The sequence below is a fragment of the Pristiophorus japonicus genome, chromosome 8, assembly GCF_044704955.1.
Source record: "Pristiophorus japonicus isolate sPriJap1 chromosome 8, sPriJap1.hap1, whole genome shotgun sequence".
Taxonomy (NCBI): Eukaryota; Metazoa; Chordata; class Chondrichthyes; family Pristiophoridae; genus Pristiophorus; species Pristiophorus japonicus.
Window position 1 is genome coordinate 88,865,780 of NC_091984.1, and position 24,257 is coordinate 88,890,036.

The 24,257-nt window shown below is 44.4% G+C and overlaps 1 protein-coding gene across 1 annotated transcript in view; it reads right to left on the bottom strand.

Moving 5' to 3' along the window:
* The window catches only part of lepr (leptin receptor), a 198,597-nt gene extending 187,864 nt beyond the window's left edge, over positions 1–10,733 (bottom strand). The window contains exons 1-3 of the mRNA XM_070888241.1: positions 10,725–10,733; positions 9,744–9,816; positions 9,158–9,463 (exon numbers count right to left, since the gene is read on the bottom strand). Of these exons, the coding sequence (XP_070744342.1) occupies positions 9,158–9,463; positions 9,744–9,816; positions 10,725–10,733 (388 nt within the window). The remainder of the gene's footprint in view (positions 1–9,157; positions 9,464–9,743; positions 9,817–10,724) is intronic.
* Between the last annotated feature and the right edge of the window lie 13,524 nt (positions 10,734–24,257).

The window sequence follows — 24,257 nt, forward strand, 5'->3', positions numbered from 1 at the left end:
TGTGGTCTCTCCAAGAGCTGGGCTGTCGAAGTGAGATTTACAGTTAAATGTCAATCTGTGCTAACGTTTATGCTTTGGGCTTCGAGCCACCAAGATTTAGCCTGAGAGCATTTATTTATATCTTTCTCTTAGGCTGTCCCTTGGAATCGAGGATAACTTGCTTCCACGCTAAAAATGAGTTCTCATGTGACTATTGAGTCTCTGTCACAGGTGGGGTGACAATGGTTGAAGGACCAGATGGGTGGGGTGCTTGGGATGTCGTGCGCTCCTTCCGCTGTTTAAGTTTGGTTTAAGCTTGCTCTTGGCATAAAGACTCGAGGTGTTCGGCATCTTCCCGGATGTCTTTTCCTCCACTTTGTGCAGTCTTGGGCCAGGTGTTGGTGGGGATGTTACACTTTTTCCAAGGAAGCTTTGACAGATCATTTTGAAGGGTGGAAGATGCCTGTGCGTGAGTTCTTTTAACGTGGGGTGGCCGTTGCACACCAGCTATTACACGGGCTTGACAGAGCAAGGTCTTGGTCCAGTGGCAAAGGGATCCAAGATGACTGGAGACCAGGCTCCGCTGTATGGGCTTAGAATATACAAACCCACATACTTCTACTGTTCTCTTTTCTCCTTCCCGCAGGACCCCCATAGGGGAAGAGAAAATACAATAACATATATGTATCTTTTACAGAAAAAAAATAGTAAATAAAGAATTCAACACAGAAAAATATAATCATTCAACAGGTAAAAATTACTGGGGAAAGACTCTTTTCCATATTTCTTTATTTCTTTCGATGTGCTATTATGCATTAATCAAGAGAATTTATGTAGGACCCTTACAGCCAGCAGAGGTCAGAAACCTTCCTCTCAATCACTATGGCCTGGATTTACACCCAAGAGATGAAAGGACAATGGGCCCGAAATTGGTCAATGCAGAAGGTCCGCCCATTTCTCGGCAGTATGCCAGCAGTGCATCATTTCAAACCGCTGGCACACCCCCGAGATCGAAGAGGACAAAATTGGTCGATTTTTTCGGCGTTATGTCAGCAGTCTGCAGTGGGAGATATGTAACCTAATGGTCGATCCCCCGGTTTTTTCACAGAAAAGTTTTACCCGTGATTTCGGGGGTCGGGGTCACCTGCGCATGCACAGTGAGTTGTGGAGGAGGGAGAGAGAGTGAGAAGGAGCAGCAAGCTAGTCGACGGGCAGTTACTTTAAAAACACATTGCAGAGTTAAAGAATATTCATCACTACTAATAATTCGACAGTTTGAAGAGTAAGATGACATATTTTACAAAGCAAAAATCATAATATAAATATTATGGAAATGTTAAAAAAAATTTCGAAGCGCAGGAACATTGAAAAGGGCAGGTGGTTGAGAGCACCCGCCTTCGACGAGACGGAGTTACCTGCCCTTCTCGAGAATATTCCAGAGAGGTACACTGAGTTAATCAAGGGTGGTCATGGAAAGTCCCCCCCAAAGGAGTACAACAGGATATGGGACGAGATCGGGGAGGTGTGTCCTCCAAAAGTACCATGGTATGCACCAGGGAAAGATGCCATAAGAGTGGAATGACCTGGTGAGGATAGCAAGAATAAGTAATGATTTGATTTATGTACCTCCCATGTGCCATGTACCATTTAAATGTAGGTTCCGTGTCACACTGATGATGTTATTTATCTTAGGGTTACGGCGAAGTATTCGTGGTTTCAGGCAATGACAAGAGGATCAACGCAGTGTTTTTTAGTGTGTGTGTGTGTGTATGTGGTGTTAAATGAATTGAAGATTTTTACTTGCATTTACTTTCATTTCTGCAGAAGATGACATCTGCAATAGCATAAGAACATAAGAATTAGGAACAGGAGTAGGCCATCTAGCCCCTTGAGCCTGTTCCGCCATTCAAAAAGATCATGGCTGATCTGGCCGTGGACTCAGCTCCACTTACCCGCCCGCTCCCCATAACCCTTAATTCCCTTATTGGTTAAAAATCTGTCTATCTGTGATTTGAATACATTCAATGAGCTAGCCTCAACTGCTTCTTTGGGCAGAGAATTCCACAGATTCACAACCCTCTGGGAGAAGAAATTCCTTCTCAGCTCGGTTTTAAATTGTCTCCCCCGTATTTTGAGGCTGTGCCCCCTAGTTCTAGTCTCCCCGACCAGTGGAAACAACCTCTCTGCGTCTATCTAATGTTTCTATAAGATCACCCCTCATCCTTCTGAACTCCAATGAGTAAAGACCCAGTCTACTCAATCTATCATCATAAGGTAACCCCTAATCTCCAGAATCAGCCTAGTGAATCGTCTCTGTACCCCCTCCAAGGCTAGTATATCCTTCCTTAAGTAAGGTGACCAAAACTGCACGCAGTACTCCAGGTGCGGCCTCACCAATACCCTGTACAGTTGCAGCAGGACCTCCCTGCTTTTGTACTCCATCCCTCTCGCAATGAAGGCCAACATTCCATTCGTCTTCCTGATTACCTGCTGCACCTGCAAACTAACTTTTTGGGATTCATGCACCAGGACCCCCCAGGTCCCTCTGCACCGCAGCATGATGTAATTTCTCCCCATTCAAATAATATTCTCTTTTACTGTTTTTTTTTCCAAGGTGGATGACCTCACATTTTCCAACATTGTATTCCATCTGCCAAACCTTAGCCCATTCGCTTAACCTATCTAAATCCCTTTGCAGCCTCTCTGTGTCCTCTACACAACTCGCTTTCCCACTAATCTTTGTGTCATTTGCAAATTATGTTACACTACACTCTGTCCCCTCTTCCAGGTCATCTATGTCTATTGTAAACAGTTGTGGTCCCAGCACCGATCCCTGTGGCACACCACTAACCACCGATTTCCAACCCGAAAAGGACCCATTTATCCCGACTCTCTGCTTTCTGTTAGCCAGCCAATTATCGATCCATGCCAATACATTTCCTCTGACTCCGCATACTTCTGCAGTAACCTTTTGTGTGGCACCTTATCGAATGCCTTTTGGAAATCTAAATACACCACATGCATCGGTACATCTTTATCCACCATCCTCAAAGAATTCCAGTAAATTAGTTAAACATGATTTCCCCTTCATGAATCCATGTTGCGTCTGCTTGATTGCACTATTCCTATCTAGATGTCCCGCTATTTCTTCCTTAATGATAGCTTCAAGCATTTTCCCCACTACAGATGTTAAACTAACCAGCCTATAGTTACCTGCCTTTTGTCTGCCCCCTTTTTTAAACAGAGGTGTTACATTAGCTGCTTTCCAATCCGCTGGTACCTCCCCAGAGTCCACAGAATTTTGGTAGATTATAACGAATGCATCTGCTATAACTTCCGCCATCTCTTTTAATACCCTGGGATGCATTTCATCAGGACCAGGGGACTTGTCTACCTTGAGTCCCATTAGCCTGTCCAGCACTACCTCCCTAATGATAGTGATTGTCTCAAGGTCCTCCCTTCCCACATTCCCGTGACCAGCAATTTTTGGCATGGTTTTTGTGTCTTCCACTGTGAAGACCGAAGCAAAATAATTGTTTAAGGTCTCAGCCATTTCCACATTTCCCATTATTAAATCCCCCTTCTCATCTTCTAAGGGACCAACATTTACTTTAGTCACTCTTTTCCATTTTGTATATCGGTAAAAGCTTTTACTGTCTGTTTTAATGTTTTGCGCAAGTTTACTTTCATAATCTATCTTTCCTTTCTTTATTGCTTTCTTAGTCATTCTTTGCTGTCGTTTAAAATGTTCCCAATCTTCTAGTTTCCCACTAACCTTGGCCACCTTATACACATTGGTTTTTAATTTGATACTCTCCTTTATTTCCTTGGTTATCCACGGCTGGTTATCCCTTCTCTTACCGCCCTTCTTTTTCACTGGAATATATTTTTGTTGAGCACTATGAAAGAGCTCCTTAAAAGTCCTCCACTGTTCCTCAATTGTGCCACTGTTTAGTCTGTGTTCTGAGTCTACTTTAGCCAACTCTGCCCTCATCCCACTGTAGTCCCCTGTGTTTAAGCATAGTATGCTCGTTTGAGACACTACTTCCTCACCGTCAATCTGTATTACAAATTCAATCATACTGTGATCACTCATTCCGAGAGGATCTTTTACGAGGAGATCGTTTATTATTCCTGTCTCATTACACAGGACTAGATCTAAGATGGCTTGCTCCCTTGTAGGTTCTGTAACATACTGTTCTAAGAAACAATCTCGTATGCATTCTATGAATTCTTCCTCCAGGCTATCCCGTGCGATTTGATTTGACCAATCGATATGTAGGTTAAAATCCCCCATGATTAATGCCATTCCTTTTTCACATGCCTCCATTATTCCGTTGATTATTGTCCACCCCACCGTGAAGTTATTATTTCGGGGCCTATAAACTACGCCCACCAGTGACTTTTTCCCCTTATTATCTATAATCTCTGTCATGTATCTTACATTATTATATATAACTGAATCCTAACATGCTATACATGACTGTAATAAGATATGACCTGTAACCACCAGCATACCTTACCACCAGGGGTGCACTTGCAAGAGGCAGGTATATAAGGACAGGTCTCAGGCAAGTGCAGCATTCCAGAGCTGTGAAATAAAGGTGCAGGTCCAGAGTGACCTTGACTTCACTACATGCCTCGTGTGAATCTGTACTGAGGGGACAGGACTTTACAATCTCCACCCACATTTTGTTCATTAGAGCCAATATCATCTCACAACTGCCTTGATATCATCCTTTATTAACAGAGCTACCCTTTCCCTTCTTGTCTATCCTTCTGAATTGTCAGATACCCCTGTATGTTTACTTCCCAGTCTTGGCCACCCTGCAACCACGTTTCTGTAATGGCCACCAAATCATACCCATTTGTAATGATTTGTGCCGTCAACTCATTTACTTTATTTCGAATGCTGCGTGCGTTTAGATAGAGTGTTTTAATATAGTTTTTAAACCATGATTTTTAGTTTTGACCCCTCCTGCAGCACCTTTATATTCATACATATTGTCCCTTCCTATCACCTTGTGGTTTACACTTACCCCAGTGCTACTCTGCTCTGTTGCCTCCTGCCTTTTGCATTCTTTCTTGGGGTCCTGTTCATCTGCGCTCTCACCCACTCTAACTAGCTGAGAGCCCTCTCCTGGGTTCCGAATACTCCTCGCATTGAGGCACCGAGCTTTCAGACTTGCCTTTTTATTACACTTTGACCCTTTAGAATTTTGCTGTACAGTGGCCCTTTTTTTTTGCCTTGGCTTTCTCTGCCCTCCACTTTTACTCATCTCCTTTCTGTCTTTTGCTTCTGTCTCCATTTTGTTTCCTTCTGTCTCCCTGTATTGGTTCCCATCCCCCTGCCATATTAGTTTAACTCCTCCCCAACAGCACTAGCAAACACTCCCCCTAGGACATTGGTTCCGGTCCTGCCTAGGTGCAGACCATCCGGTTTGTACTGGTCCCACCTCCCCCAGAACCGGTTCAGCAGCCGGTCAGCAGCGTACAAGTGGAGGACCCACAACCCAAGAGCCTCTGACTGACATCGAGATCCGTGCCCTGTCTCTGATTGGGGATAGCAACCATGCCACCATCGACATTGAAGCTGACCCACTCACACAGAATGGTAAGTTGAATACAATCCAGTCTGTGTTGCGGCCCTCTCATATCATGTAATGTGACTGTAACTATAATGTTGACCTGATGTAATGTAATATAAGTTTATGGCACTGTAATGTTGGCCTCATGTGATGTACTGCAATGTTGGGGGCATGTAATGCAATGCATATATGTATTGTCTGTCTGCGATATGTAATGTAGTACTGCAGCAGTGGTGGACATTTAAGCGATACGTCACTGTACCGGGGTCAAGCAGTGCTGCGTCATCGCCCCAACCCTCTTCTCAATCTTCCTCACTGCCATGCTCCACCACACAGTTGATAAGCTCCCCGCTGGAGAGGAGCTAAACTACAGAACCAGTGGGAAGCTGTTCAACCATCGCCGTCTCCAGGCCAGGTCCAAGACCACTCCAACCTCTGTCGTCGAGCTATAGTACACAGACGCGCCAGCGTCTCTGCACTCACAGAGGCTGAACTCCAGGAAATAGTCGACGTATTTACCGAGGTGTATGAAAGCATGGGCCTTACGCTAAACATTAGTAAGACAAAGGTCCTCCACCAGCCTGTCCTCGCCGCACAGCACTGCCTCCGAAACATCAAGATCCACGGCGTGGCCCTGGACAATGTGGACCACTTCCCCTATCTTGGGAGCCTACTATCAACAAGAGCAGGCATTGATGATGAGATCCAACACTGTCTCCAGTGCGACAGTGCAGCCTTCGGCTGCCTGAGGAAAAGAGTGTTTGAAGATCAGTCCCTCAAAACTGTCACCAAGATCATGGTCTACAGGGCCGTAGTAATACCCGCCCTCCTGTATAGCTCAGAGACGTGGACCATGTACAGTAGACACCTCAAGTTGCTGGAAAAATACCACCAGCGATATCGCCGCAAGATCCTGCAAATCCCCTGGGAGGACAGACGCACAAACATTAGTGTCCTCATCCAGGCCAACATCCCCAGCATTGAAGCACTGACCACACTTGATCAGCTCCGCTGGGCAGGCCACATAGTTCGCATGCCAGACACGAGACTCCCAAAGCAAGCGCTCTACTCGGAACTCGTCCACGGCAAATGAGCCAAAGGCGGGCAGAGGAAACGTTACTAGGACACCCTCAAAGCCTCCCTGATAAAGTGCAACATCCCCACTGACACCTGGGAGTCCTTGGCCATAGACCGCCCTAAGTGGAGGAAGTGTATTCGAGAGGGCGCTGAGCTCCTCGAGTATCGTCACCGAGAGCATGCAGAAATCAAGCGCAGGCAGCGGAAAGAGCGTGCGGCAAATCAGGCTCCCTGCCCACCCTTTCCCTCAACGACTATCTGCCTCACCTGTGATAGAAACTGTGGTTCTCGTATTGGACTGTACAGCCACCTAAGAACTCATGCTAAGAGTGGAAGCAAGTCTTCCTCGATCCCGAGGGACTGCCTATGATGATGATGTGCTCATGTAACCCTGACCCCTCCCCTGGTGCCAAGTATTTTTAAATGTTATTTTGTACTTCCAGACTTGGACGATTCAGACCATACCGACACAGAGACCAGACGACAGACCCATTGCCTCCACTTCTGGTGTCACCCAGCCCTCTCCCGACTTCACCACTGCCAGAGATGATGAAGAGGAAGAGGAAGAGCCGCTGATCCTAGAGCCAGTGGAGGTGGGGTGGGGGTTGAGACGGAGGAGGATACACCAGCTCCATGTGGGACAGCTGGAACATCGTCCACCACTGAGTCTGTATTCAGGGGATTCCCCCATGGCTCCTCTGATTCTGTGGGATCAAGTGGTGCACAGTAATGCACCCCCAATGTTGCAGCTCCTTTGCCGCAGCGACGGAGGTTGGTGCAGCAAAGTTCGTTGCTGTAGGCGTGTACCAGGACATGATGCGTCTGTCACAGGCCAGTGTCGATATAGATCGAGAGCTGCTCAAGGCCATGACTATGATAGCCACAAACATCGCAGCTCTATCAGAGCGTCAGTTGGAGGATGTTGTGTATGATCACCGCAATGGAGCAAACCGCCGACGCCGTCAAAGCCATGCGGCAATCGACGGGATCGGGACATGGCGCAGATCCCCACCCCCCCCCCCCCCCCCCCATGCCATAATAGTCAGGCCAACAGCACCTGAGGGTGGGGAGATGACAACATCTTCCAGCCCTGAAGCCGTGCCTTCCACATCACGAACTTCTCCTGAGGCCCCATTTATTGCGCCTGCAATGTCTGAACCCCAACAACAGCAACAGCACTCAGGGTGCAGTGCTGCACACCAGCTTGATACCACCACGGGGAGATCCGGGCCGAGGGGCAGTGAGAAAGGGCAGGGCGGGGTTAAGAAAGGGGGGAATAGTCCCAACGGTGGTGGAGCACACGGTCGAGGTCGTGGTCGAGGAGAGTAAAGGGTCTTTTGTTGTACTTGTTCATTGAATAATTGAAGTTTGATTTGTAAAAGTTTATTAAAGTTTTGTTAAAGTTTTGTTGAAGTTATTATTAAAGTTATTATTAAAAAGTTGTTATTAAAGTTGTTATTAAAGTTGTTAGTTGTTTTATAAAGTTTTTAAATTGTTGTATATTTTTGAGATTTTTACATAAACGTTTGAATTGAATTTAAGCACTCTTGTACAGTGTCAAACTTTTGGGGTAACAGTCATCAGGGTCCCAAAACGCAGCTCTCCACATTCAAGCAAAGCATTCATTTATAAATCTTCTCACATCTGGTTCCTCCAATAGACAGGTAGTCAGCAATACAGGCTGAGATAGTACAGGCCCCATTCTTTTTAAATCTCCACAATATTTTTCAATGAAAAAAATATAACTAAAATGCCTTCTATCTTAATAAGTTACTCAATAACAATAAAAAATACCTTTTCCACTAAATTGCACTGTAAAATCACTGTTCACTTCAGAAATACAGAGGTGCTGCTTTAGCTGACAGTTCCCGATTTCCAAAATGACTGCTCCGAGCCCTCCGCCCATTCCCGCCCACTTAACATTGTGTAAAACCACCTTTTCCAGGACGGTATGCAGCTCCGGTGATATGTCGGCGGTATGCGATGAAAATCGGACTTTTTGGGCGGTATGCGGACAATCCTGCACGGCAGGTGGTATGCATACCGCTCAGCGGTATGTCAATGATGAATATTACACCGAGCGGTATGTTGGCGGTATGTAGGTGTTTTTCCACCAAAATCACATTTTTGGGCGGTACGCAGGTGGTATGTCGATGAATTTTGCCATTATGCCATTATGGTGTGATTTTTTTTTAAAAAGCTTTTTTTTGTATCTCACTTATAATAGATCTTCATCTCTATTTTGATAGGTTTGCAATAGAACTTTCATAAAATCTACCAGTTAATAATGATTCCTTCAAGGAAATTAGAATTGGAATGCATGGTCAACATACATCTGTTGTCATTTAGTTTTACTGCAGTTGGATTGAATCCTCAGTGAAACTTTTTCACATTGATTCCCTTTAATATTAGTTTACGCAAGCTGTAGCTTTTCAATGTTGTTTCTGTAACAAATTGACTTTAACAAACATTTTAAAAAATGATAACGCATTCCAAGAATGCTGGATTCTTACTTTGTTCTTTACTGATGAGTTGTGCCGGGCAATGCATATCAGCTTCTTTCCAAAGGCAACAACTGAAGCCATCTTGGTCATGCCGTTCTTTGAGGCTGGTGTTATTTGAACGCGATGTGTTTGCATTTCTCACATACTCATTAAGCCAAGAGTGGTGACTGCTTGAATTCCTACGTGCCTGGGGCTGCCAGCTTCTGTTTTCTTCACCCTCTGCCTGCTTGTGCAGTGGGCACAGCATTGTAAAATTCCATGGAGGAATCTCAAAGGTTGTTTCTGGATCCTGTGCAAAAACTGAAACAGAAATCCCTGCAAGTGAAGAAAAAGGGAAGTCAGAGTAAAGGACCGAAGTTTTAATTATTAATTGTGCATCATATACAGTCAATTACAAAACATAAAGCCAACCTCTCTCCGCACCCCACCCCATTACAACCTTTCTGGACTGACAATTTTATCGATACAATTATGCCCTTCTGAAGTTTCTTCTTTTACTCCTCCTAAGTTCTTTAATAAAATAACGGTTCTCTGGCCGCAGACATGACTCCAGGGTGGTATGTTGCTTCCCTGGTGCCAGGGTCAAGGATGTCACTGAACGGCTGCAGGGCATTCTGAGGGGGGAGGGTGAACAGCCAGAGGTCATGGTCCATATCGGTATCAACGACCTAGGTAGAAAGAGGTATGAGGTATTACAGGCAGATTTTAGGGAGCGAGGAAAGAGATTAAAAAGAGGACCTCAAAGGTAGTATTTTACGGATTAATCCCAGTGTCAAGAGCTAGTGAGTACAGAAATAGGATAGAGCTGATGAATGCGTGGCTGGAGAGATGGTGCAGGAGGGAGGGCTTCAGATTCCTGGGGCATTGGGACCGGTTCTGGGGAGGTGGGACCTGTACAGGCCGGATGGGTTGTACCTCAACAGAGCTGGGACCAATATCCTCATGGGGTCGGGGGGTGTGGGGGGGAGGGGGTACAGGAGTTGCCAGTGCTGTTGAGGAGTGTTTACACTAATTTGGCAGGGGAGTGGTTACCAGGATGTAGCATTAAAAAAGGAGAAACAAGATGCACAAAGGGTTTGGAGAGACAGATAGCACTAGAGTAAGAAATAGTGCATTATTAGGTAGCGTCAGACGAAGAAAGAATACAAATCTAAGATAGGTTTAAAGTGCATGTGTATAAATGACAAAGCATGGTAAATAAGGTTGGTGAACTGCAGGTGCAAATAGACACATGGGAATATGATGTGGCGTTTTCGGAGACCTGGCTCAAAAAGGGCAGGGTTGGGTATAAATATTCCTGGATACAAGGTGGGAGAAATTTAGGAGTTCCCCCTTTTGGGGTGCTAACTTTTAAAAGTTTCAAAAATTAGCGGCAGGCGCTAATATTTTCAAACTTTTAAAAAATAGGTATTTGCGCTCCAGGAAGGAAGTGGAGCGCTAAATCAGGCAGCAGGCGAGGCGTTGCGTGGAGCAGTGCTACACACTGGGCCATGCAGCACTGCTGCATTGAAAAGCTTCTCCCTCCTTTAAAGGGAAGGGCCATCGCTGCACACTCTGCAAAGAAAAATAAACTTACCTTCTCCATGCTGGCAGCCGCGATCCCGTCCGATCAGCCCGGCACTCAAGCAGAGTGCCGGGCTGATCGATTGCGGGCAGGAACCCGCAATAAACCCTCAAGAGTGAAGGCAATTTATTAAAAAACTTACCATGGCCACCTCGCCTTTCGGTATCGTCCTCCGATGTGCCCGGCCTCCCGATGGACCCTTCCTGCAGCTGCCGGTGTTTCGGTCCAGCAATGCTGCAGGGGTGCTTGCTAAGTTCAGGTCTGGGGCGTTACCGGGGCACTGCACACGGCGATGGCGTCACGTTCTCCAGGTGATGGAGATCGGGGCACAATGCTCTATTGCTGCCACAAAACTCCCGTCAAATATGGCGGGAGTCGATGTTATCGCCACGCCCAGTCGCAAGCCAGTTAGCACCCCATTATCGCCCCTCTGAGGCGATATTGTGAGGCACTAATGAGGCCAATTTCTAGGTCAAGATGCTCAGGGAAGCTAGGGAAAGAAGGAAAGGAGCTGGGGTGGCATTATTGATTATGGATAATATTATAGTGTTGGAGAGAGAGGATGGCCTGGAGGGGTCAAAAACAGAATCTATTTGGTTAGAGTTAAGATACAATAGAGGTGCCATTACACTACTAGGTGTATTCTATTGGCCACCAACTAGTGGGAAGGATATAGAGAAGCAAATTTGCAGCAAAATTACAGAGCGGTGCAAGAACTATGGAGTAGTGATAATGGGGGGGCTTCAATTATCCTAATATAGACTGGGATAGTAATAGTGTAAAGGGCAGAGATGAGGAAGAATTTCTGAAGTGTGCTCAGGAGAACTTTCTTGATCAGTACATTTCTGGCCCAGCGAGGATTTGGTTCTGATGAATGAGATGGGTCAAGTGGAGCAAGTGTCAGTAGGGGAACATTTCGGGAACAATGATCACAGTATTATAAGGTTTAGGTTAGCTATGGAAAAGGACAAAGAGCAATCTAGAGTAAAAATACTTAATTGGAGGAGGGCCAATTTCAGTGGGTTTAGAAGGACCTGGCCCGGGTAAACTGGAATTAAAGATTGGCTAACAAAACTGTAATCGAACAATGAGCTGGCTTTAAAGAGGAAATGGTTTGGGCACAGTTGAGGTACATTCCCATGAGGAAAGGAAGGTCAACCAAAGTCAGGGTTCCCTGGATGACAAAAGGGATAGAGTAAGATTGGGTATATGACAGATGTCAGGTTGAGAATACAAGTGAGAATCAGGCTGAATATAGAAAGTTCAGAGGGGAAGCGAAAAATGAAATAAGAGGGGCAAAAAGAGAGTATGAGAATAGACTGGCAGCTAACATAAAAGGGAATCCAAAAGTTTTCTATAGGCATATAAATAATAAATGGGTAGTAAGAAGAGGGGTGGGGCCAATTAGGGACCAGAATGGAGACCTACACATGGAGACAGAGGGCATGGCTGAGGTACTAAATGACTACTTTGCATCTGCCTTTACCAAGGAAGAAGATGCTGCCAAAGTCATAATGAAAGAGGAAGTAGTTGAGATACTGGATGGGATAATAATTGTTAAAGAGGTACTGGAAAAGCTGGCTGTCCTTAAAGTAGATACATCATCAGGACCAGATGGGATGCATCCTGGATGCTGAGGGAGGCAAGGGAGGAAATTGCGCAGGTACTGACCATAATCTTCCAATCCGCCTCAGATACAGGGGTGGTGCCAGAGGACTGGAGAAGTGCGATTTTTACACCCTTGTTCAAAAAAGGGTCTCAGGATAAACCCAGCAACTGCAGACCAGTCAGTTTAACCTTGGTAGTCGGGAAGCTTTTAGAAATGATAATCAGGGACAAAATTAACAGTCACTTGGACAAGAGTTGATTAATTAAGGAAAGCCAGCACGGATTTGTTAAAGGCAAATCATATTTAACTAATTTGACTGAGTTTTTTGATGAGGTAACAGAAAGGGTTGATGAGGGCAATCTAGTTGATGTGGTGTACATGGGCTTCCAAAAGATGTTCAACAAAGTGCCACATAATAGGCTTGCCAGCAGAGTTTAAGCCCATGGAATAAAAGGGACAGTGGCAGCATGGATACCAAATTGGCTAAGTGAGAGGAAACGGAGAGTAATGGTGAACGGTTGTTTTTAGGACAGGAGGAAGGTACACAGTGGTGTTCCCCAGGGGTCGGTACGAGGACTACTGCTTTTCTTGATATATATTAATGACTTAGACTTGCGTGTACAGGGCACAATTCCAAAATTTACTGATAACACAAAACTTGGAAGTATAGTGAACAGTGAGGAGGATAGTGCTAGACATCAAAAGAACATGGACAGGCTGGCAGAGTGGGAGGACATGTGGTAAATTAAATTTAATGCAGAAAAGTGTGAAGTGATACATTTTGGTAGGAAGAATGAGGAGAGGCAATACAAACTAAAGAACATAAGAACATAAGAATTAGGAACAGGAGAAGGCCATCTAGCCCCTCGAGCCTGCTCCGCCATTCAAAAAGATCATGGCTGATCTGGCCATGGACTCAGCTCCACTTACCTGCCCGCTCCCCATAACCCTTAATTCCCTTATTGGTTAAAAAATCTATCTATCTGTGATTTGAATACATTCAATGAGCTAGCCTCAACTGCTTCCTTGGGCAGAGAATTCCATAGATTCACAACCCTCTGGGAGAAGAAATTCCTTCTCAACTCGGTTTTAAATTGGCTCCCCTGCATTTTGAGGCTGTGCCCTCTAGTTCTAGTCTCCCCGACCAGTGGAAACAACCTCTCTGCCTCTATCTTGTCTATCCCTTTCATTATTTTAAATGTTTATATAAGATCACCCCTCATCCTTCTGAACTCCAAAGAGTAAAGACCCAGTCTACTCAATCTATCATCATAAGGTAACCCCCTCATCTCCGGAATCAGCCTAGTGAATCGTCTCTGTACCCCCTCCAAGGCTAGTATATCCTTCCTTAAGTAAGGTGACAAAACTGCACGCAGTACTCCAGGTGCGGCCTCACCAATACCCTGTACAGTTGCAGCAGGACCTCCCTGCTTTTGTACTCCATCCCTCTCGCAATGAAGGCCAACATTCCATTCGCCTTCCTGATTACCTGCTGCACCTGCAAACTAACTTTTTGGGATTCATGCACAAGGACCCCCAGGTCCCTCTGCACCGCAGCATGTTTTAATTTCTCCCCATTCAAATAATATTCCCTTTGACTGTTTTTTCTTCCAAGGTGGATGACCTCATATTTTTCGACATTGTATTCCATCTGCCAAACCTTAGCCCATTCGCTTAGCCTATCTAAATCTCTTTGCAGCCTCTCTGTGTCCTCTACACAACCCGCTTTCCCACTAATCTTTGTGTCATCTGCAAATTTTGTTACACTACCCTCTGTCCCCTCTTCCAGGTCATCTATGTATATTGTAAACAGTTGTGGTCCCAGCACCGATCCCTGTGGCACACCACTAACCACCGATTTCCAACCCGAAAAGGACCCATTTATCCCGACTCTCTGCTTTCTGTTAGCCAGCCAATTCTCTATCCATGCTAATACATTTCCTCTGACTCCACCTACCTTTATCTTCTGCAGTAACCTTTTGTGTGGCACCTTATCGAATGCCTTTTGGAAATCTAAATACACCACATCCATCGGTACACCTTTATCCACCATGCTCGTTATATCCTCAAAGAATTCCAGTAAATTAGTTAAACATGATTTCCCCTTCATGAATCCATGTTGCATCTGCTTGATTGCACTATTCCTATCTAGATGTCCCGCTATTTTTTCCTTAATGATAGCTTCAAGCATTTTCCCCACTACAGATGTTAAACTAACCGACCTATAGTTACCTGCCTTTTGTCTGCCCCCTTTTTTAAACAGAGGCGTTACATTAGTTGCTTTCCAATCCGATGGTACCTCCCCAGAGTCCAGAGAATTTTGGTAGATTATAACGAATGCATCTGCTATAACTTCCGCCATCTCTTTTAATACCCTGCGATGCATTTCACCAGGACCAGGGGACTTGTCTACCTTGAGATCCATTAGCCTGTCCAGCAGTACCCCCCTAGTGATAGTGATTGTCTCAAGGTCCTCCCTTCCCACATTCCCGTGACCAGCAATTTTTGGTTTGGTTTTTTGTGTCTTCCACTGCGAAGACTGAAGCAAAATAATTGTTTAAGGTCTCAGCCATTTCCACATTTCCCATTATTAAATCCCCCTTCTCATCTTCTAAGGGGTACAGTACAATTCTAAAGGGGGTGCAGGAATAAAGAGACTTAGGGGTATATGTGCACAAATCATTGAAGGTGCCAGGGCAGTTTGAGAAAATGTTTACAAAAGCAGATTGGATCCTAGGCTTCATAAATAACAACTTTTATTTATATTCGCCTTTAATGTAGTAAAACGTCCCAAGGTGCTTCACAGCAGTGTTATAAGACAAAACAGATTAATTTGACACAGAGGCATAGTACACAAAAGTAAGATAGTTATGATGCATCATTATAAAACACTGGCTCGGCCTCAACTGGAGCATCGTGTCCAATTTTGGGCACTTTAGGAAGGATGTGAAAGCTTTAGAGAGGGTACAGAAAAGATTTACAAGAGTGGTTTCAGGAATGAGGGATTTCAGTTATGTGGATAGACTGGAGAACCTGGGGTTCTTTTCCTCGTAGCCGAGAAGGTTGAGAGGAGATTTGATAGGGGTGTTCACAATCATGATGGTTCTAGACAGAGTAGAGATAGAGAGAAACTGTTCCCATTGGCAGAAGGGTCGAGAACCAGAGGACACAGATTTAAGGTGATTGGCAGAAGAACCAAAGATAACAAGAGGAAAAAAAATGTATGCAGCGAGTGGTTATGATCTGGAATGCACTGCCTGAAAGGGTGGTGGAGGCAGATTCAATCGTGGCTTTCAAAAGGGAATTGGATAAGTACCTGAAGGAAAAAAATGTGCAGGGCTATGGGGAAAGGGTGGGGGAGTGGGACTAGCTGAAGTGCTCTTGCAGAGAGCCAGCATGGGCTTGACAAATGATCTCCTTCTGTGCTGTAATCATTCTCATACAGTTGATGTTGTGTATACGGACTTTCAGAAGGCATTAGAGGCCCCTTCCTGCCAGCTTGCCTGATCCCTGGAGCAAGATCCCTGATTTATGCTGAACTAGCTGATCTGAAGCAAGGCAACAATAGGGGTGCTACAATTAAGCACAACAACCCAGGACAGAAAGGGGAAAAATCAGCTAGAACCTATACTTGATCACGGTCCATTCACTCCTGATTAAAAGTGTACATGTGTGGGTGAAGGCAGTATCAGGCTCAGCTGCAATGTCCTTTATTGCCAAACAACCTGTCAATTTACATATGAAGAATGCCACTTGGTTGAGCTATGTGAACGCTGCCAGTGTGGACCCATTCATCAGCATGAATCATTGCCTTCAGAAAAGGAGGAGGGAAAAGTGGATTAGAATTGCAAAGGGATAAAAGAAAATTAATGGGAGTTTGGCCTCTCAATTTCAACATGGTGGTAAGTATTCGTATACAACAAAATGATTTTGCTAAGGCACTATTGTGAACTAAAGTTGTAACTGTGCCATTGCACCAAACTAAATACATGGGTCGAATAAAACGTCATCAACTATTTAAGAAATAAAGCAGAAGGTTCCAATAAACTATTTAATCTTTACTGGGTCAAACACATAACTTCTGAATTTTTTCTCAGCGCTTTTATTTGTATAAAGTGAATTAAATTCACAGGTACTTGAAATCTGATGATTTTTATAATATAATTAATCATTAAGTAAGATTAATGAATAAGCTTCATTTAAATATCTTCAAATAAAGTTTTCTCCATTCGCAAGCGTTAGCAGAAGTCACATAAGTATAAAGTGAGAAACTCATTTCATGCTTGTGCCAAACTTTTACAGAGGAAGTTATATATTTTGTGCTCTACATCTTATATTACAGTGGTAATCATAGTCAAGCCCAGGTTCTATGGAAGCTCACTTCTCCATTATAACTGGCATTGAGAAGGTAAAAAATTTGACATCAAGCAAATAAGGAGAAATTAGGGCAGAGCTTGGTCAAAGAGGTAGGTTTTAAGGAGCGTCTTAAAGGAGGAAAGCGAGATAGAGTGGCAGAGAGGTTTAGGCAGGGAATTCCAGAGCTTAGGGCCTAGGCAACAGAAGGCACGGCCACCAATGGTTGAGCGATTATAATCAGGGATGCTCAAGAGGGTAGAATTAGAATAGGGAAATGTCTCAGAGGGGTTGTGGGGCAGGAGGAGATTACAGAAATAAGGAGGGGTGAGGCCATGGAGGGATTTGAAAACAAGGGTGAGAATTTTGAAATTGAGACGTTGCTCTGCCGGGAGCCAATATAGGTCAGCGAGTACAGGGTGATGGGTGAGCGGGACTTGGTGCAAGTTAGGACACAGGCAGCCAAGTTTTGGATAGCCTTAAGTTTACATAGGGTAGAACGTGGGAGGCTAGCCAGGAGTGTGTTGGTAAGTCAAGTCTAGAGGTAACAAAGGCATGGATGAGCAAAGAGTGATTAATACCTGGAATGGTAGTGGAGGCAAAAGATGTAGAATCACACAAGAGGTAGTTAGATGCTGTATTGGGGGATTGGTGGTGGTGGGGGGGGCTAAATTTCTATGGCAGGAAGAGCTGGAAGACTGAATGGTCTCCCTCATCTGTACTTAATTTTGCAATTATCTTATCTATATGTCCTGCACTGCAATGCTTTGTGCTACGTATGCAATTTAAAAGATTTGTGCTTGATGTGGAGAGTACGGTGTGTATTCAAACAACCTTCCAAGCAGGGTTTCAGTTCTGGGTCATTTATGCTACAGAGCTGCCTTTCAATAAGATTGCTTCTGACAGCAAGCACATTTAGGTAAAAGGGATATTAGTCTCATTTACTGCACTGGCTCATGTCAATGATATTAATAAATACAGCACTGAGCTGCATCATTAAGTCTGACACACAGAAGTGCCGCACTATGACACCATCAAACTAATCCAAGTGTTTATGAATTTTATTTTCCTAATTGGCATATTTACAGACAATGGGGTGAATTTTAACATGGGTGAGCGCATGGGATTGGGTGTGAGTGCGGGATTAAATGGGGTAAGAAAGTTCTGAGCGCATCGTAAAGCTGGCTCGAACCCGGCAACTTCCGGGTTTCCCTGCAACCCGCCCCAGTAAATATCTGCGCCAATATTTCTAAAAACATGAATTATTCATGTGCTTGGCCTTTACTGAAACACAGAATGATTGAAGTTATTGACACAATGCAGGTATGTTGTAACTGCTTGTCTGTATAACTCTTCACTATTTATCTATTGCCACATCAGCTTCTGGAGGAAAAAAAGCTCAACATTTTTGGCCAATCACTGCAGGCCATACAACAAATTTGGTAACTTTAAGTATTTTGGGCTCAATTTTCCCCAATGCTGTTTTTTGGCGTATTTGAAGAGTTACGCCTATTTTTTTGGGGCCCGACTACACCAAAAAAAAGTTGAAAGTTTCCCCGTTTTAATGTGAATGTGGCCAAGCGCACATTTTCCTTACGCTCTGTGGGTGGAGCCTAAGATGAACACCAAAAAGATCAGGTGCCAGGGTAACGAGGGACACACTGTGGGCTGAGGCAGCAAAGTGAAACGTACAAGTCATTCTGGCCAGCTCACAGCAACCTGCACAAGCACCTTGCATATTGCAGCTATTTAAAGCAGCAGCTTACCAACATGAAAATATTAAAGAGTCTTTGTGCCAACAGTCTATCCTGTAAACTGAATTGGGAAGACACCCCCCGCTACCCCCTGCTGGTGCCCAGAGCCGCTCCTAGCCCAGGCCAAAAGGCCTCTCTCCCCCAGGAGCCAGTGCCCGGTGCCGCTCCTAGCCCTGACCAAATGCCCCCCCACACCCCCCCTCTCCCTCTCTGCCACTGCTGTCCCGACCGTGGAACTGGATCCTCTGCGCGGATTCTCTTACCTGCGCTGATTTTGTTCACTGCCCAGAAGGTTTTTCAGAGCAGTCACATACGTCGCATTAAAAAAAATCGTAGTTGGCCAAACTTGCTTAAATGGCCAGAATTGCGGCAGTAGCAGGTTATGTCCCCAATGAGGTAAAAAAAAATCGTAGCCTAAAAAATCATACCCAAGTGAATTACACTGGTGCAGAAACTTTTGGGGAAACTTTACCCTCCCAAAAAAAAGTGCACGCCAGAAAAACAGCACGGATAATTGGGGAAATTTGAGCCCATAGTCAGGTACAAGATTTCTCTTTCTCTCTCCCCACCAGCCCACTGAAAGGAATGGACATTGGGATCTAGAAAACAAAAAATGGGCACAACAGAGAAAAATACTTCAAACTAGTTCAAATATAGAACCAATTCCAAAAACTGTTATAAATAAAATTGGAGTATTTATGTAGAATTCACAAAATTCTGAGACCCCCCTACTGTGTCTGGAATTTAAAAGGGAACTGTGGTAGGCTTTTGGAGGAGACATGTAGACAGAAATATCTTACTCTTAGGTGCCTTTGGACTAAACTAGGGCCTTTCAGATTGAGTTTGGACATTTTAAATTGTATGTTGGGTCTGCATAGGGCTGCTAACCCACCTGGGAGGCAGGAACCAGGGAGACATTAGCAGTCTAACAAAAGCCCACTTACCAGGGACCCAGATACAAACATATTTTAATAGTTCTTAAAACGGCTATACAGAAAAACCCTGGCATCAGCAAAACACACAATGGACAGTATCAACACCTGATTTTATTCCAACAGCACCATTCGAAATCCCCATCAATACCTATGGGAATCTTGTATCATGCTAATGCTCAATCAGCCCACCAAAATTCTCACAAAGGGAAAAGTTATGGAAAGTTGCTGATAGTTTAAACTTCTGAAGCTCTGGATCATTTATAAAGGAATTAGGTTTATTTTCTTTGGAAAATGAAACTTTGAGACAATTCAATTGAAGATTTCAAGATTATAGCAGTGAAGTTTAAATTGCTGGTTTCTTTTACATAAAGACAGATTAGGTCTTTGATCACAGACCAAAACGATTTGTTTCCTTGATTTAAATAGCAACACTGTTCCATTTGTCTGAAAAGAACCAAATTGTTCCAATGTGAAGTATGGAGGTTTGACAACATATACTTTATATTTCCCATAACAAGCCCTTAATATCCGTCATTTATTTGTGATATTGTTTACTTTGGTTAATCCATGTTTTGTGAGTGTTCCAGCAGAATAATCTACAGAAAAAGAAATGCAAACACCCCATTTTATACAGTAGTTCAAACAACTCGGGTAGATATTCCATGGGGTTTCTGCCAAGCTCCTGCCGTAACTTCGGCAGGAAATTTTCAGAAAGGCTGGAGAAACCGCATAAACGGCTATTTATGCCATTTCTCCAGGGCTTTCTGCGATTTTACGATGGAAGATGGGTCAGGAGATCGCACATGGAAATTTTACCCATGTCTTTAACATTGATGATTGACAGCTCTGACTTCAAATGCTTTTAGATCGTTTTTAAACTGGGTAGCTCTCTCGCCTCTGAGTCAGAAGGTTGTGGGTTCAAGTCCCACTCCAGAGACTTGAGCGCAAAAATCTAGGCTGACACACCAATGCAGTACTGAAGGAGTGCTGCGCTATCAGAGGTGCCGTCTTTTAGATGTGATGTTAAACTGAGGTCTCGTCTGCCCTCTCATGTAAAATATTCCATGGCATTATTTTGAAGAAGAGCAAGAGAGTTATTGGTGTCCTGGCCAATATTTATCCCTCAATCAACATAACAAAAACAGATTATCTGGTCATTATCACATTGCTGTTTGTGGGAGCTTGCTGTGCGCAAATTGGCTGCCGCGTTTCCTACATTTCAACAGTGACAACACTTCAAAAACGTCTTCATTGGCTGTAAAATGCTTTGGAACGTCCGGTGGTTGTGAAAGGCGCCATGCAACTGAAAGTACTTCTTTCTTTTACAGTACTGAGGACATTTCTCATTGATTTAGTGCTATCTGAAGTTTGGAATGCCGTGGATGAATCAAGATTTGCATCATCCATGTACAACCTCATTTTATAATGTAAGTCAAAGATTGCCTCAACCAAAACTTCTGTTGCTTATCCAATAACGTAAGAAATGGATTCTAAAGAAGTAATTTAACCACTGATAGACTGATTGCAACTTAATTATTCTTGAGAATGTAGGAGCAGGAATAGGCCATTCAGCCTCTCGATCCTGTTCCGCCATTCAATTAGATAATGGCTAATCTTTATCTTAACTCCATCTACCCACCTTAGCTACATAGGGCCCAAGTTTCCCCAGGAGTTGCTCCTTTTTTGTTGGAGCAACTTGAATTTTCTGGACTATCTTTTTAGTTGCAATTCTGGCCATTTAATTTGCGCCAGTGTAAATGAGTTAGTTAGGTTTTTTTTTAGTTCAGTTTGTTTTTCAAAAGGGGGCGTTCCCAGCCACTTACCCCTGTTTTAGGCATTTGGCAGCAAATAGTTGCTCCAAACTAACTTAGGCCAGCATATGTTGCCACTTCTGTCCTCACAGAAAAACCTTACCTAGAGTTAAGGAATCGGCGCAAGTAACTACATTTAAAGCACCACCAAGCACCAAACAAAGCACAAAAAGTAATAAGCAATTAATTAACAAATAAAATAGAAGGAACCCTGCACTTAAAGCACCAAGACCAAAGTAATAAGCAATCAATAAATAACAAATAAAAAAATAGAAGGAACCCTGCACCTAAAGCACCAAAATCAATCAGTAAATAACAAATAAAAAATAGAAGTCCTACCTTAGGGAACGCAACGGGCTGCCGTTGAGGGAGCCCATTTGGCCAGGGCTAGGGACGGCGTGCTTCGGGCTCCTCCCACACAACCTGCAGCGCGTACTCAAAGATTCGGCCTGCCAAGAGCTACTGCACATGTGCACAGACTCTAGTGTGCATGTGCAGAGGTCCAGGCACTGTTTTCAGCGCCGGGACCTGCCTCCACCCCCAATCCATTGGGCCACACTGCGCCTACGACCGAAGAGAGGCTGGGGAGCAGCCAGAATACCGATGTCTTTTTTCGGCGCGCTTGGAGGCGGACAAAAGCGGCGCATCTCGGGTGGGTGCACCAGAAAAACAGATTAGGGAAATTCTAGCCCATAATCCTTAATAGCCTTGCCTAACAAAAATCTATCAATCTCAGTTTTGAAATTTTCAATTGATCCAGCCTCAATAGCTTTTTAGGGAGAGTTCCAGATTTCCACTACCCTTTGTCTGAAGAAATGCTTTCTAACATTACCTCTAAACAGCTTAGCTCTAATTTTAATATATCCTTTTTGAGGTGTGGTGCCCACAACTGAATGCAGTTCTCCAGATGGGTTCTAAGCAGAGCTCTGCACAGCTGTAACAAAGCTTCCACCCCTTTGTGTTCCAGCCCTCCTGAGCTAAAGGCCAACATTCCTTTAATCGTTTAAATATTTTTTTGTACCTGCCCATTAGCTTTTACTGATTTCTGTATCTGGACACTTAAATATCTCTGTTCATCCACAGTTCCTAGCTTCTTCCCATTTAGAAAATACTCTGATCAATCTTCCTTAGGTCCAAAGTGAATGACCTCACACTTTCCCACATTGAACTCCATCTGCCACAGTTTTGCCCACTCATTCAATCTATAAATGTCCCTTTGCAACTTTCAACTCCCATCTACACTATTTAATGTGCCACCTAACGTAGTGTCATCAGCAAACTTACATATACGGTTCTTTATTCCTTCATCTAAGTCATTTATCAATAGAGTAAAAAGCTGAGGCCCCAGTATAGATCCCTGGGGAACACCACTAGTCACATCCTGTCAATTGGAATACATACCCATGATCCCTATTCTCTGTCTCCTACCTCCTAATGAATTCCCTATCCAAGCCTCCAATTTCATACGTTCTCATTTTTGTTCACAGTCTCTTATGTGGAAACTTGTCGAATGCCTTCTGGAATTCCATATAAATAACATCTATAGACAGTCCCTTATCTACCATGAGTATTGTTCTGATTCAGTATCTTGCTGTGTTATTAATCTTCTGTGCATTATTTACTCCATAAATGGATCTAATCAAGTAGTTTATTACCCTATATGCATTGGTCTCACATTGTGGATTTTTCACCTTTTGGGAAATTAGGGATAATTTTGGGCGGTATGCAATAATGCAATTAGGGGACAATGTTATTCCTAAGCATCCTATCCTACACATGGCACATCTAAGAGTGTCGAATTTGGATTCAGTCTTCGTTTTTACCATGAACACAAGACAAAAATGTTGGGGAGAACCCAAAACTCTAACAACAGCCTCCCACCAAAGCCTCTCACTTTCCTCACAGCAAGAGTCAGAGAATGCTGACTGATGAGATAGTAGGGCTATCACAATACTACTGTTTTTAGGGTATGGGACCCTCCACGGCTCAGCTTCACATGTGAAAGTCCATTTACTAACTGAGCCATGGGGGAAGTAGTGTATTACATCTTCCTGTCTTTGTTCCTATGTAACATTGGCTGTGCCGACGAATGGTCAAATTTTCATTTAGATAACTTTACATAAAATTAGAGAAGACCTGTTTGACCATGGGCTGTCACAATCTATAGGAAATGTTTGACTCAACATCATCACTGTAACTTTTTCCTAACAAACTTTTCTGAACAGTTCCTCTCTCCAGCATTTACATAAAACTTTGTGTCCCTTACAGCTTTACAAAGCTGCAGCAGGAATTGTGCTTTAGCACATTATTCAAAACACTTAGGGGAAGGAAACTTCCCCCTTCTTTAATGCCCGTTACCGCCTCAAATGGGGCAGTAGTCCTTTCCGCCTGGGGGCAGGCAGTGGGGCCAACCCATCCAGAATTGCCCCCGAGACGGGGACAGCAGGAACGGGCATGCACTGTGCCCAGTCATTCCGCCCTGACCAGCACGGCGACCCCTTATCACCCCGCGGGATAAATTTCCCCATAGGAACATGGCCACCACTGATTGGTGCCCCCAGCAACTTCACAAGGCAGGAAGCTGGCAGTGGCTGGGCGGTGTGGCCGCCCTTAAAGGGAAGGGCGCATTGCCATGGCCGCCATTTTGTTTTAATTGTCGGCCGACTCAGCGGTCGGCCCGACAATAGTGGCCGCTGGTTAGGCCAGGCCGCCAATAGGCAGCCCGGCACCTCGGCTGAACCCCTCCCTGGTGGCCCAGTGGGTTCCACGTCAGCCTTGTAGCATCCCTCCGCTTTAAGTGAAGGGGAGGTACATTGCAACGTGGCAGCTCTACGCAGTACGTCCGTGTCGCGCTGATGTCATCACCGCACGGCAGTGATAGACACCGCCCTGTTCCCTCACAAACCCGCCCCCTACATCTCCTCAAAGAGTGCTGCGAGGCAGTGCCAGAGTTAAAGAGCTGAATTTTCCAGCTCTTCCCTCTGACTCCTGCCGGGTGGTAAATTTCCAGTTAATTCAAAGTGTCCTCCCCAATTTCCCGCTGAGGGCAATTTTGGCCCCTTAATACTTCAATAGGTATGTGA